This window comes from Sus scrofa, chromosome 1 (genome assembly GCF_054392235.1).
Source record: "Sus scrofa isolate SSC_HxYL_T2T_F1_AM1 chromosome 1, Sscrofa_HxYL_maternal_Yorkshire_Landrace_v2.0, whole genome shotgun sequence".
Taxonomy (NCBI): Eukaryota; Metazoa; Chordata; class Mammalia; order Artiodactyla; family Suidae; genus Sus; species Sus scrofa.
In genome coordinates, this window is record NC_139383.1 from 283,693,694 (window position 1) to 283,708,133 (window position 14,440).

The 14,440-nt window shown below is 57.9% G+C and overlaps 1 protein-coding gene and 1 long non-coding RNA gene across 11 annotated transcripts in view; one reads left to right on the plus strand and one right to left on the minus strand.

Moving 5' to 3' along the window:
• Positions 1 to 5,032, plus strand: part of GPR107 (G protein-coupled receptor 107) — a 64,877-nt gene extending 59,845 nt beyond the window's left edge. For 8 of the 10 annotated variants that reach the window (XR_014829170.1, XR_014829173.1, XM_084998788.1 and 5 more), the window contains one exon: positions 479 to 5,032. Coding sequence is in view for 6 of the 10 variants with exons in the window: in XM_084998788.1 (XP_084854914.1) it covers positions 479 to 575 (97 nt within the window). In the remaining 4 variants the exon portion in view is untranslated. The remainder of the gene's footprint in view (positions 1 to 478) is intronic. The other 2 variants (XR_014829171.1, XR_014829172.1) reach the window with 1 other exon arrangement.
• On the minus strand, positions 722 to 8,079 carry LOC146407306 (uncharacterized). The gene is made up of 2 exons (XR_014829242.1): positions 7,615 to 8,079; positions 722 to 7,531 (listed from the first exon to the last, which is right to left on the minus strand). It is a non-coding gene; the product is annotated as an uncharacterized LOC146407306 (long non-coding RNA).
• Between the last annotated feature and the right edge of the window lie 6,361 nt (positions 8,080 to 14,440).

The window sequence follows — 14,440 nt, forward strand, 5'->3', positions numbered from 1 at the left end:
TCTTTGGGCCCAGAAGGTTCCTCTGAACCCGTGGTTCTGGCCCAGGACCCAGAAGTGGTCCATTGTGGCTGGTTGTTATAAATGTCTACCGCCGGTTAGCTTTTTTTCAGTGTTAGTGACGGTGCAGATGGGCAGTGGGCTCATAATCGTGAGTGATGCATAAAAGCAGCCGAGCTGCGGAGGCCACGGCAGAGAGAGGAAGGTTGGCCGTGACGACAGCCTGTATTGACGCTGCCCCGTGGAGGGCCTCCCTTTTCCCTCGTGACAGTCTGGGAGCTGGGGATTACGTGCTGTCCTGCCGCCCAGGGGTGTCACGTGGCTTGGGCACAGCGACACAGCCAGCCAAAGGCGGGTCGGGATTTGAACCTGGGTCGGCCTGAATCCAGAGCCAGTGCCCGTTCCCCTCCTAGCCGCCGTGCTGAGCCAAGGATGGCCTTTACTTTAAGACTGATGTTTTCCTGTGTTTGCCCTCATCCAGAGTGACGACGCCAGGGGTGATGGAGAACGTGAAAAAAGTCAAGAAGGTGACCAACGGCTCGCTGGAGCCCCCGGGCGACTGGGAAGGCACCGCCTGACGGAGCCGCTCCCGGGCGGGCAGGCGGGCGCCGTCGAAGGAGACTCTTCATTTATTCACAGCCCCGTTGGTCAGCGAGAGCGGCCGGCACGTCCCGGCGGTGACACCACCAAGCACGTGGCTGGGAGCAAAGGGCCACGGAAACCTAACTTTTCACTCTCTTTCATGGACGCTGGATCTGTGGCCGGCTTAGGCCGCTGGGATTCTCCTGCAGGTGGGAGCGGGGCTGCAGACGAGGGGAAAGGCAAGACTTTGTTTTTAACTCACATCTCTGGTTTTTTAACTGGGACTCTTCAGGCAGACACAGGCGTAGCCCAGCCTGTGGCGGTGATCAAGTGCCGAGCGGGGACACGGACTCCCGGAGAAGGGGGAGGGGAGCGGCCTAGAAACAGGAGACGAGGTCAGTTTGGGAACCAGAGTCAGAACCTGCCTGGGTGGGTGGGCCTGGCCCTGCCTGTCGCCCCAGACCTTTCTCCCGGATTCTGACAGCGCCCGGGAAAACGGCGGTCGCCCAGGGCTGCAGGGTCACTGGCTGGGTCCGGGCCCTCCCTGGTGGTGGGAAGCTGTCCTCTTGATTGAAGCGGATCCCGAGCTGCCTAAGCGGGGCGGGAGTGTGCTCTTAAGCGCGAAAAGCCTCCCTCCCCACAACCTTCCCCTCAACATCTGGCGCCCCGACTGCCCGGCGCGGGGCACGGGGCAACGGGGAGGACTTTTCCTTAAGGAGCAGCTGGGGGCAGAAAGGGCAGAGAGATCGCTGCTGGGAAAGAGCTTTTGCTCTCAGCCAGGGAGGGCGTCTGAGCAGGCGGGAGGCAGACCCGGCCCTGGATGCCAGGAGCACGAACGTGCAGGAGATGAGTGTGGTTGCGCCGTTTTGCTCTCAGGGCTCAGGGATGCAGAATCTCCTCGAGGCGCCTTCCAGACTTTCAGAGCCTGGAGATGAGCAGGGCGAGCTCCCGAGGGGAAGGGCCGAGAAGCGGGACGCTCAGTCACTTGACTGACGGGACGAGCTCAGCAGGTGTGTTGTGACCGAGGGCGTGGCAGGGCTTGCCAGTCGTTTCTTCCCGAGGCTTTGGCTGCCCCGCCTGGGCCTGAGACCGGCGATGGAGACCCAGCTCCATCAGGCAGGCTTCCCAGCGCGGGGAGGTGCCTGCGGGTGTCAGAAGCCCACATCGCCCCTGCTGGTCCGGCCTTCTGGGAGCTGCACAGCGACCGTGTCTGGTGGTGGGTTTCCTGCCTCTGGCGTGAAAGGGTCAATCAGAAGCCACGAGGTTTAGGGGCGGTGCTCAGTATCCCTGGTTTGGGAGCCCATAGAGTCTCAGAAAACAGTTGTTCTCCCTCTCTTGTGCCACTGTCCCTTCCTAAGTGACCAGTGAGGAAGCAGACTTTCTTTTCCTGCACTTTGATGAGCCCTCTGTCCCCTGCCCAGCGCGACCTTCACTGAGGCCAGTCCTGCCGAGCGTGGAGGAGAGCAGGCGGCTGCACAGGCTCCGCGGGGCTCGTAGCAAGGGTGCGCGTGTCTTCTCATCTTCCCAGGCAGGGAAGTCCGCCCTCAGTATTCGTCGGAGGGACCCTTTTCTGTGAAGGTGGAGCTTGTGGCAGGGAGGGTGGTGGGCGTGTTGTTCAGACCTGGTTTTCCGGTGCTTCGGCTCCACCCCAGTGCTTCAGAATCGCGTCTCCTGCTGCGGCCAGACCACCTCCGTGTCCCCACAGAGGAACGAGCTTGCTTTTTGTCTTGCAGGCAGATGCTCTGGATGGGGCCGTAGACTTCTTGGCAAGAATCAAGGGTTTGAGGAAACCTCCCCCCAGAGAGGGTCTCCAGGGAGGCGTCCTCATGCACATGTTGGAAACAGGGGCTGGAGGGACGGAGGTTGAGGAGGTGCGCCTGGGGGCCGATACCGGCCCCTGCTGCTCCTTCCTCCTCTGGCAGGTGCTCGGCTCCTCTGCCAGCCGGCCGTTCAGATCCCGTGTGGCACCTCCAGCTGCCTCTTCGTACTCAGGGTGGCTGAGCTGCCGCAGTTTGACTGTCCTGTCCCTTCTGGAACAGGAAGGTACAGACGAGACTAGCAGTGGTCTAGAAGTGACAGCAGGCCACACGCAGCCTTCCCAACAGGCAGGTCATCTGCCCGGATCCTGTTTTGCAGCTGCAGGTTTGAAGTCAGGCCCCAGCCCAAGATTGGGAAGACAGATGGTAGTTCAGGTTTTACCAAAGTGTGTGTGAGCTGTCCTCCTGTTCTGTGAAAATGTGTTCTTTCTCTGTCGAGTAGCAGCTGGACCAGCAGTCAGCTCTGCTCTTAAGTAAAGATGACTGGTTGGGGTCCCAAGCCCTGCAGTTTCACCAGCGGACAGCCTGCTTCTCGCAGCCTGGTTTTCACAGTCCACGTGGGCTCCTGTGACCCAGCGGTGGAATGGTTAAGCCCCTGCGGGATTTCAGGGCTTGGGGTGCATCACAGGGTGACCCCTGGTCTTTATAGCTTTGCCTTGTCTCCCACTCCGTTTCCGCCCACGTGAAACACCCACGCTTCCTCTGAGAAAGGGGCCCTCGACTGGAAGTGCCGAGGCCGTGAACTTTTAGGAAGTAATGGATCCTTTAATAAAGTGTGTGTATCTTGCTAGCAAAATATTTCTTGGACAACGAGAACAATCATTGATGTCTTAATCCGGCTCCTCCCAGCAGCCAAAGACTCCATGAGCCGATTTCTTGGCCCCTCAGTGCTGTAAAGTTTGAGGAGCAGTGCATTTTAATGCTGCGGAATGTGGCCAGCAGCGCAGCGGCTCCTGCTCTTGGGAGGAGAAGCTTGCTCTAGTGTGAGAGAGGGTTTTAAGGCGGTAGCTTGAGTCCGTTCCAGTTTCTTTCAGGGAACCCCTTTAGAGTCAAATTTCCAGTTCTTTGTTGCCTTGGATGTGTACAGCCAGCCAGGGTGGCACCCAGTCTCTTCCTAAGTCCCTCCACGTGGTTGTCACAGAGAGGTGGCCACTTCCGCATTGTGATCTGCCAGGATCTCTGCTCTCTCCTTCCACAGCCTGTGTCTGTCCCCCTCTTGTCTCCCCCCTCGTCCCTCTGCCCTTCAGCCCACGCCCATGGACGCCCCGTGGGCTCAGGCGGAAGGCTTTGGTGCATCGCAGCGTTTTCCCCAGCAGCTGTGTGAAGGGTGTGTTTTCCAAGCTAAGGGGAATTGTATCCCAAGAGCGCGTATTATTGCTTTGGACCGTGTGATGTCCTGCTCCCGCACTGAGTATGTGTCTTGTTTCACTCCTTCAGAGTCTAGTCCTTCCTGACCATGAACGTGGTCAGAGATGCCAGTTTTCATCATGAGGGGCCCTGGCCCTCGCCCCGTCCTGGAGCGTTTCCTTCCAGGAAGGCTCTTAGGACCCGAGCTGTCTGATGACGGCCTTGGCCCTGCTCCGTGCACTCCACAGGACACCCCTGGTTTTGTGCTTCCGGCAGCCGAGCGGCTGAATTTCACAGGGAGTGGCTCCTAGCCCCCCACTCCCGTTCCCGCACTCCAGGCCTCACCCCGGCTTCCCTGAGGCCCGGGCCCCTGTGCCTGCTGCTGTTTGTTCTCTTCAGATTTCAGTAAGTTCATTAACCCCTGACGAAGTTGGACTTGACACCTCTTGGTGTATCAGAAAGCACAGCACACGTTCTAGAAGATCCACCTTTCGCTCCAGTTTTGGCAGGAGGTCTTGAAAAGAGAGCCATTGAGTTGAGGCTGACACTCGTGGCCACCACCACCAGGACGTCATCCTCGACCGGCACGCTGAACGCGGTCCTCCCCGTCGCCTGGCGGTGCCTCTACCCGCTCCACGTGGCTTTTGCTTGAAAGGGGTTTTCCACGGCTCAGGGCTAGTTCGGGACGTGCGTGTCCCCTGAGGGGCTGTGTGATGGAGGAGCCTGGGGGAGGGGACAGAGGAGAGCGGACTGCGAGGATTTGATCCAGTGGCCTCAAGTCTACGGAAGGAGTTCTGGATCGGGTCAAGGCCGAGGTGAAGCTGAAACGCCGGCTCACTCCCTGGCCAGCAGGCTCACTTTGAGGCAGGCTTTGAGGTTTTGTGTGGGCAGCCAAAGCAGTCAGGGGCCAGACGGTCGGCCTTCTTAGCACATAAGCCTCAAGCCAGTGGATCCCAAAGTCCTGGCCACGCAAGGGGGTTTCTTGACGCCTTGAACAGCTTTTGCGGATCATAAATTGGATTTGCCCAGTCACGTGACCGCAGAAGCCCAGACACAGCTCATCCAGAGATAAGTTTCACTCGGGGGAGAAAACGTCTGTAAATATCATTTGCTTTCCAGGTTAGAGTGGGATGCAAGAAGGGGTTTTCAGTATTTTTTTAACACTGAGGTCACTGAAGAGCATTCGTGTACACATAGTGGTGGTGGGGGGGCCTCCGGTCGCGGGGGTGCACGGGATGGGTTCTCTTGCTCTGACGCAAACGTGTAAGATAAAGATTGGAAGACGGAAATGTGTGTTTGTGATCTGAGCGAGTCGCTGGCTCTGGGCTGCTGTCTCTTCTCCACCTCCCTCGAATAATTTTTTTCTTTGTGACTTTTTTGTTCACTAAATTAGTTAACTGCCTCCCACTGGCTCCCACTGACAATAGTGACACCTACTAGAGAAGTTCCCTGTGTCTTAGCAGATCGGTGGCAGCTGCTATCGAAACTCACACGTGGCTTCAGCTCCAGAGGCTTTGTTTGGGAACAGACTGAACATTGCTTGGGATTTACGGGTGTCCCTCCCCCCCCCCGGGGGGGTGGGGGGCAGGGGGCACCTGTGTCAGCACCTGGGCACTGCTGCCTCCTGAGGCAGATGACGGAGCCTCGACTCTGGGACAGGCTCGGGTGCACCCCTGGGAGGCTGGTTATCAGAGAGCCCAGCTGGTTGCCCCCCTTCAGAATCAGAGGAAGCCAGGGACCTGCCAAACCTGGAGCCAGAGAGGGTTGTCCCCGCCTCCACGTCCCCCTGCCCCTTGGTGTCGGAGCTGTGGCCAGCACCCAGGTCACCTGACCGACCTTGTGGGATGCTCAGGATGAGTCAGGGGCCCGGCCTCGAGCTCTGCTGGACGCTGCTGGGTGTTCATGGGAATGTTAGAATGGCCCTCGCTCGCCGTATCGCAGAAGCTCAGAAGAAAGAGGCCTCGGAGTTCGTGTCATTTCCCCAGGGCTCCCCCCAGCTTGTTCCCGACTCTGCAGAGCCCTTAGGTCTCCAAGGGTGTCTGGGCTGAAGCCTGAGGAGTGGGGACAGGGCGTTCTCAGAGTGGAGCCCAGGAATCAGGTGAGATTGTCCAGGGTGCGAGGTGCTGAGGCCACTTGGGAAGGGACAGCGGAGGAGAGGCATGGCAAGGACCTTGGGGACCATCGAATCCAGGGCTTTTCGAGCTTGAGCAAGCATCGGAGGCCCAGGGTTTCTGATCCAGTACGTCTCTCGTGAGACCCCAGAAAGTGTCTTGCTAAGAGGCTCCCAGGTGGTGCCGCCTTGGCTGGTCCCAGATCCCACCTTGAGAACCGCTGAAGTACCCAACTCCCTTCTTGAGACCTGTCCCGTCATTCAGGGGACACCTACGAGCGCTCACCCGCACAGACTCCTGCTGGGCCCACAGTCAGCGGCAAGACTGTCCTGACTGAGCCTGCCTGGCGGGGTCGCAGTGACATTCGGGTGGGGGTGCAGGCAGGGGCTGTTGCTGTTGGAGGGGGGCAGCTGAACTGCTCCGCTTGATCAGTGTTGGCTTCCTCCTGCCCTGGTTAGAAATGCATTTCAGGCCTGACTGCACATAAGCCAGGCAGGCCTAGTTGCCTGCACCTCAGAGTTGTAACCACCAGACCACCAGGGAGCTCAAGCCTGGACCTGAACACAGCTCACTTGTCCTCTGGTTTCTCTGCCTGATAAGCCAGCAGAGCAGGTGAAGTGGGGAGCAGATCTGCTACTGGGAGCAGCCAACACCCCAGTCCCTGCGCACCCCCACCCCTGCTCTGTCCTCCCAGCGCCCACATGGGCTCCTTCAGGGCACAGCTGCCATTGGGCGACCTGCCCTTCCCTGGGAATCTGTCAGGGCAGCAGGCTGGTTGCTGCACAGCCCCCCGGGCTACGTGGCAATGAGGCTGCTAAGTGGGGTGAGAAAGTGCTGACTTCTTCCTGCAGACGGACCTGCGCTTGCGCAGGCTGGAGCCGCGGGCACTTCTGAGCATCCCTCCCCACCCACCACCTGAGAAGAAGCTGCCTCTGCGGTTTGGGGGTGTATTTTGAGGGGTTGGTGTGCCCCAGGCAGGAGCTCCCTCCTTCCCAGTTTGCCAGGGCTGCTGGACTTCATAAACAATGAGGAATCTGCTGGTGGAAGCATCTGCAGAACCAAGGCCCAGTCGGCGTGGCCACTGGTCTCGTTCCTGCCGGGGCTGTGGTCTGTGAGCCCACTGGGGGTGGCAGTTCTTCTCAACATGCCAGTGTCTGCAGGGCCACCGTGTAAGTGACAGTGACCGTAGGGCCCTGGGGCAGAGGTGAGCCTGTGGGGGAGCGCTGCCCCCGCTTCCTCCTCTCCAAGGGAGCTGGCCCCTTCCCGTCAGCAGTAGAGCTGGTTCAAGTGTGAAGACCAGTCTCCCTGGACTAAGCCACACCCCACCCTTATAGGCCAAGCTCCTCAGGCCGGCTTCTTTGCCTTCCGGTATCCCCCACCCCCGCACCACAGTCTGGGTTCCGCTGGCCAGAGTCTCCTGCGACCTTTGGGTCAGCGTGTGACAGAGGGTCTCTTCCCCTCGGCTCCCATCACCTTGCAGCCCCCACCCCCCTTCTCCAATTCCGCACCAGCCAGATCAGACTGTTTTAAAGGCACTTTGACGCCACACTTTCAAAATGAAATTACCACGCCTGGTAAGTGTGGTCCAGGCCAAAAACGGGCCTCCTCTTTGACGCTTGCCTGTCCCTCACCTCGCACCAGCTCTGTGGCTCAAGCCTACCCGTTTCTTTCTCCCCACTGCCAGTGGCCGGGCCAGCCACCTGCACCCCTCACCAGGGTTACATCAGCCGCTGCCTTGCAGCTGGTGGCCTGGCCCCCACTCTTGCCTCACTTCCGGCCTTTGCCATGCCCCAGTGGAGTGCCTGTCTGCTCGGCCTGTTACACATAAACACACAAAAGCAAGAAAGGAGGATGCACGGTCAATAAAGGAAAACCAGTTATTTCTTAATTAAAGACGAGCTAAAGGCAATGGAGAGCCATCTCACCTTCATGGATCAGAAAACAAGACTGGGAGTTCCTGTTGTGGCGCAGTGGTTAACGAATCCGACTAGGAACCATGAGGTTGCGGGTTCGGTCCCTGCCCTTGCTCAGTGGGTTAACGATCGGGCGCTGCTGTGAGCTGTGGTGTAGGTCGCAGGCGTGGCTCAGATCCCGCGTTGCTGTGGCTCTGGTGCAGGCCGGAGGCTACAGCTCCGATTTGACCCCTAACCTGGGAACCTCCATATGCCGCAGAAGCAGCCCAAGAAATGCCAATAGACAAAAAAAAAGAAAAAAGAAAAAACAAGACCCCCTAAATTGATCTACGGATTCAGTGTAATCCTTACCCAAATCCCAGCTGGTTTCTTTGCAGAAATTCACAAACCCATCTTGAAATTCATAGGCAAGTGCAAGTGCTCCAGGGTAGGCAAAACGGCCTTGCCAAAGAGAAACAAAGCTGATGGGCCCACACTTTTCAATTTCAAAACTCACTGCAGGAGTTCCCTGGTGGCTCAGCGGGTTAAGGTGAGGATGTGGAGAAGTTGAAACCCTTATACATGTGCTGATGGAATGTAAAATGATGCAGCCGCTTTGAAAAAGCTTGGTTCCTCAAAGATGAGGCATAGAATTACCGTATGACCCAGCAATTTCCTTCCTAGGTGCATGGCCAAGAGAAATGAAGACATGTTCACAGAAAAACTTGAATACAAATATCCAGGAGTTCTCATCATGGCTCAGCAAACCCAACCAGCAATCAGGAGGGCACAGGTTCAATCCCTGGCCTCGCTCAGTGGGTTAAGGATCCAGCATTGCCACAAGCTACGGTGTAGGTCACAGATGCGGCTTGGATCCGGCACTGCTGTGACTGTGGCATAGGCTGGTAGCTGCAGCTCTCATTCGATCCCTGCCTGGCCTGGGAACTTCCAAATGCTGCAGGTGCAGCCATTTAAAAAATAACAAGGGAACAAAAACAAAACCAAAAAACCAGTGATCTAAACTGAGGGGTGTCTGTGGGAGCATAGAGCCCTCGCACCCAACCCTGGCTAGGTCAAGAAGGGCTTCACAGAGGAAGTGCCATTTTGTATAAGATGAATTAGCTCACTGAAGCAGCGGGTGGTGGAAAGGTGTTCGGGCAGGGGGAACAGCATGTGCTAGCTGGTGATGGAAGAGCCTGGCATACTTGGACAAATCTAGGAGAGCTGGAATCATGAATCTGAAGTCAGGAGCAGAGAGATGAGACTAGAAAAGCTGATGTGGCTGCACCAGGAGGCCTTCTGCCAAGGAGGCTGGCCTTTACCCTGAGGGCAGTGGGAAGGCAGGGGCAAGTTGTCACAGGGAGGGAACACGGTCGGACTGCACCCTGCTCAGCCAGAGCACTGGTAAGCACAGCCCGAGGGAGTGATGTGGGGTCCTTGCCTGGCTGCCTCTCAACGCTTTTATCTCCTCTTCTCTATCCCAGACTGGACTTCAGATTTCTCAGGCCTGTGGTTTGGGTGAGACTGACCCCCTACTCCTGGCTCCAGGCTTGGACCCCAGTTGGTTTAAACTGATCAGCACGTCCCTTGTCTCCTCCTCCCCCTATATTGATTGGCAGGGTAGGGTGGGGAGGAAATGGGTCACTTGGCAAGATGCAAATAGCAAGTGGGATGCCTAAGCTTCCACCTGCAGACAAATAGGAGAGCCTTCCAGAGAATGGCCTCAAACCCTGAGGATGCAGAGCCAGAAGTGGAGAGAGGAAACCCAGATCATCTCTCAGCCTGTGAACCAGGATCAAGCCTCACCTGAAGGCAGATCCTGCTGGACTCCTGAGTTACCTGAGTCAATAGTGTTCCCTTTAGGCTTTAGCCAGTTTAGGTCAGGTTTTCTGTTACTCTAAGGTGCTCCAGCAGATAAACACTCTGACAGAAGGGAAGCACAAGGGATTGGGAAGCCCTGAGGAACCTTTGCAATCTCCCTGGAGGTTTCTGGAAGACTCTAGAAAATGTTGGGGCTCTGAGATGAGAAGTGGATGGTTAGCAAAGGAAGTGGAAAGGCTGTCATGGGAGGGGAGGGCATGATTTATGCAGTGTCCTTCCTGAGCATCTGCTAATGATGTCTATCCGTCACCGGTGCCCTGAGGGTAGGCAGCCAGGTGGGGTTTTAGCAGCCCTGACCCCAGACCCAACACTGAGAGCATGAGAGGTAGCTCGCCTGGGTCCGCAGATGAGGCAGCCCAGGTGAGGTCCCAGGGCGCCACTGACCTGCTCCTGGCCAGGCAGCCAGCGCTGGACTGGAAGGCCAGCTGTGCCGTCTCCCTGGGCTGTGTCCTTTCTACCCACCGCTCTGGGTTTTGGCTGGAAGCAACAAGCCTCCCAGGGCTGAGCCTGGGATAAAGCTGACTGTTGGTTTGGAGAGAAAGCTCATCTAGAATCCACAGGCGGGCTCCCTTGCCCTCCCTGTGTCTCCGTGGTGCCTGCCTTTTCTCTGTCCAGGTCCAAGCCTCATAAAACCCATTCGCGGGTGGCTTTATTGATTTTCAATCATGTTTCACCTCTACATAATGAGCCTCTGCTGGCCCCTGTGGGCCACTCCTAGCACGGAGCGCCCAGAGGCTGTGCGGGTGATTCAGACGGAATTATTAACAAGGCTGTATTTACTCCTCTGGAGGGGCTGCTGGGAAACCCAGCCGTGCAGGGGAGCAGGGCAGAACCCGGGGCTGCTCAGACCATCAGGTGCCTGGTTGTCGCAGGGCCTCCCCAACCCCACAGCCTGCCCTGGCGCCCTGGGCCTTCCCGGCTAAGGGCCAGACCTCGCCCTCAGAGACCAATTGCCCTGAGGTCACCCGAAGCCACCAGGCCCTTTGAAGGAGCCAGAAGCTGCCCCACTCTTTGCCTCTGGCTTGTTTTCAGTCTCTCCCCAGGCTCCAGGCCCAGAGCACTCTGTCACCAGCAGGGCTCTGCCATCAACTTGGCGGCATTGGCAAGCATCGTTCAAGGGGTGCGAGGCAGAGACCCACCAGGAGCCAGAGCTGGAGCCGCTGGGCTGGGCAGGAGGGCAAGAGAGGCCAGCCTCCACGGAGCCGCGAGTCACTTCTGTCCTTTCTGCCCCCCGCCTGGGAACCAGCAGTCAGCAATGTGGTACTTGGGGTTGGGTGCACTGTTGGATCTCAGAGTTGGGGTGGAGGGTGTCCCTCCCCAGCCCCCAGCCCACATCTAACCTGTGGGGGAGGGGCAGTGCCAGCTCCAGAAGCATTTCTGAGTCAGAAGGAGCAGAGGCTGTTCTTTTTTTTTTTTTTTTTTTTTTTTTTTTTGTCTTTTTAGGGCTGCACCCGCAGCATATAGAGGTTTCCAGGCTGAGGGCTGAATCGTAGCTGCAGCCGCCGGCCTACACCACAGCCACAGCAACACTGGATCTAAGCCACGTATGCACCTACACCACAGCTCACGGCAACACCAGATCCTTAACCCACTGAGCAAGGCCAGGGATCGAACCTGCATCATGGTCACTCGTCAGAGTTGTTTCCGCCATGGGAGCTCCCTACTCTTTTCTAAGTGAGGGCACAGAGAGAGGCGGGCGGGGATCCAGGAAAGACACTTCCAGAACTCCACCTCCGAACTCTCAGCCTACGGAGGAGGCTCGCCTAGTTCCAGTTTTCAACATTCTGCCTCTTTGTTCCCAGGATCTGCATGACGACCCCATCCGAGCCCCCACAGTGGGTTGGTTTTCAAGGGGCGGGGGAGCCCTGGGTGCGAAGCCCTGGGTCATTGGTCAGTGAGGCTCCCTGGGCCAATGCTGGCAGAAGATGGGGGTTGGGGGCACATGATTTGGGGCTCCTTACTGCTGTGTGGAGTGAGGCCCCTCTTCCTGCAAAGCCTCTTCCACCAAACAGTTCGCCTTGACCCTTTTCTTTGTTTTTTTATTTTCTTGCTTTTAGGGCTGCATCTGCGGCCTATGGAGGTTCCCAAGCAAGGGGTCCAATCGGAGCTGTAGCCGTCAGCCTACGCCGGAGCCACAGCAACGCAGGATCCGAGCGGCGTCTGCGACCTACACCACAGCTCACAGCAACACCCGATCCTTAACCCAGTGAGCGAGGCCAGGGATCAAACCTGCAATCTCATGGTTCCTAGTCGGATTCATTTCCGCTGAGCCGCGATGGGAACACCTGCACCCCAGTTTGGAACTGTTCCAGCACACGATGTCCTGGCTAGAAGGAACCTTGGAGCCCTTCACTGTTCAGATGAGCGACCTGAGGTCCAGGGAATAAGAGTGACCAAGCGTGAACAGGAAAAAAGTCAGTGGGCTCCAGGCAGTGGCCTGCGCGTTAGTGAATTCAGGGCACGGCGACCTCAAAGAGACGGATGGACTGAATGTCATGGCCAAAGAGGAGTCAAGGGGCTGAAGAGTCACCAACCACATTCATCAGTGTTGTCTGAGCTTCCGCTCTGGGTTGGGCCCTGGTCGGGCAGCAGCGACAAGACACATCTCTCCTGGGGCCCCTGGGTTGGCGCAGAAATAACTGGAGGGCGGGGGACAGTGGGACCCTGGGAGAGCTGGGCCAGGCCCAAGGGGCTGTCAGGGCTGCCCTCAGAAGTGTCCCTTGGATCTGCCCAAAGGAGTCCGAATCTTGGCTCTTGGCTCTGGCTCTCCCTGGGGTAAGGAGGGGCCGGCCTGGCTCCGAAACCAGCACACATCTCGCTGATGAGCCGGGGCAGGCCAGGCAGTGGGCAGCTCCCTGTGGTCATGGGCTCCAGGTCTTGGCCTCCAGGAAAGCTGCTCCTCCTCCCCGCTCCTGCTCCCGGCATGTCTGAGCTTGACTCTGGGAGAGCCCACTGGGTCCTGGAAGCGCCACCGCGCCTGGCAGAAGCCGCAGGATCCAGACCCTTCCCCTTAGCGAGTCTTAGTCCTTCTCTCTTCTGTCTGTGAGGTGGGCGCATTGGACCTGGTGGGCTTCAGAACGTGGCTCTGAGCTTTGAGGCTTCTTGAATTCTGTGGTCAGTGGTTCTGGGGTGTCCGTCCTGCTTCCCTCTGATGCTGTAGTAACACTGTGACCGGCCCTTGCTGGCCGGGGCTGATTGGACCAGACAAACACCTGACGCACGTGAGCCAATCAGATCCTCTCCCCCGGCCCGGGCCTTGTGACTCACCAGTCGGTCGGTGGGCAGGTGAGAGGGAGGGAAGCTAAGGCCAAGCCGAGCCGGGGCCGGAGGCCGAGGGGAAGCCGTCTGCAGAGGCAGAAGCTGTCCCGGAGAAGCAGCGTCCTGAGAATGATCCACGGGATTTTTCCGAGTGCACCCTATGCCCCCAGCACGCCTCCTTCATTCTTCTAGAAAACACATCCAAGTTCCTTTGGGGACTTGTCCTCTGGGGACAGCCCTAGGAGAGCTGTCTGGCAAGTTCCCTGCCCACCCCCCATCCAGGGTGGTCCCCAAACCCCAGTGTGGTCCATCAGACATTCTCTCTCGGGACTGAATTTTGGCAGAGGGCTGCAGAGAAGGAGGAAGAGGCCAGAGGCCATCTCGGCCTGAAGACACTGTCTCCTTGTCTCTGCCGGTGGAGCCCACGGCCTGGAGATTCCTGGTCCTGCCCCTTCCCAGCCGTCCCCTGAGCACTTCTGTGTGTACAGACATTGCCACTTCTGCTGCTGCTTTGGTGGCTGTTGAGAGCCACCTGGGAGCTGGGTCGTCGGGAAACTGGTACTGTCCGGGGCTGCTTTTACCATCAGGGAGGGGCCCTGGCCCCTCCTGACCTTCTGGTAAATTCCCCCCTTTGCTTCAGCCTGGTCCAGGGGGCAAGCAGGGGTGAGACCCAAAGACTCACCCTTAGCCTTTAGTGGGGTTGGCAAGGCCAGGCGAGCACTAGGGGACCCTTGGCCCCTGTGTGTGTGTGTGTGTGTGTGTGTGTGTGTGTGTGTCCACCTGCCTCGCTGTGAGATGAGCCCCACTCAGGACCCTCACTGAAGGCTTCCCTGGGGAGGGTGAGGTTCAGAGAAGGGCCGTCTGCCCAAGGGCAGAGGGCACAGACTGAGGACCAGGACACTGCCCGTTCATGACTGTCCCGCCGCGTGGTGGTCGTGATGGTTGCGGACTCAGGAACTGAAAGACCCCTGCTCGCCTCCAGGGCCCTGGAGAAAGCTGGGGAGGGGGCCTTTGTCCCCAGGCCGGAAGGGCTTTGCACCAGCTTCTCGTTCACAGACCCACTGGCCCAGCTGCTCCCTGTGACACCTGCGCCTTCCTCGACGGCAAAGCCCCACTTTCAAGGCCCATCAACAGCCCTGCGAGGCCACAGCCTCCTGGGGACGCCACAGTCCCAACTTCCAAATGAGGAGACGGAGGCTCAGGACACAGGCGGGACAAGGTTCAGGAGCCTTTCCACAGCGTCATTAAGTGATTTCTCTTTGTCCATAACCATAATTTTAATATTGTTGATATGAAATATCATTAAACATGTGTACTGTTCATTAATAATAACCGTCAGTCTTTTACTGGTAGTGCGAAGTATTTCCTTACATCTCTTAAATCTCATGACGATTCTGTGGGGAAGCAGTATTTTTTTTTTCTTTTTAGGGCCACACCGACGGCATATGGAAGTTCCCAGTCTAGGGGTTGAATCAGAGCTGCAGCTGCTGGCCTACACCCCAGCTCACAGCAACGCGGGATCCGAACCACATATGCTGCAGCTTGCAGCAATACC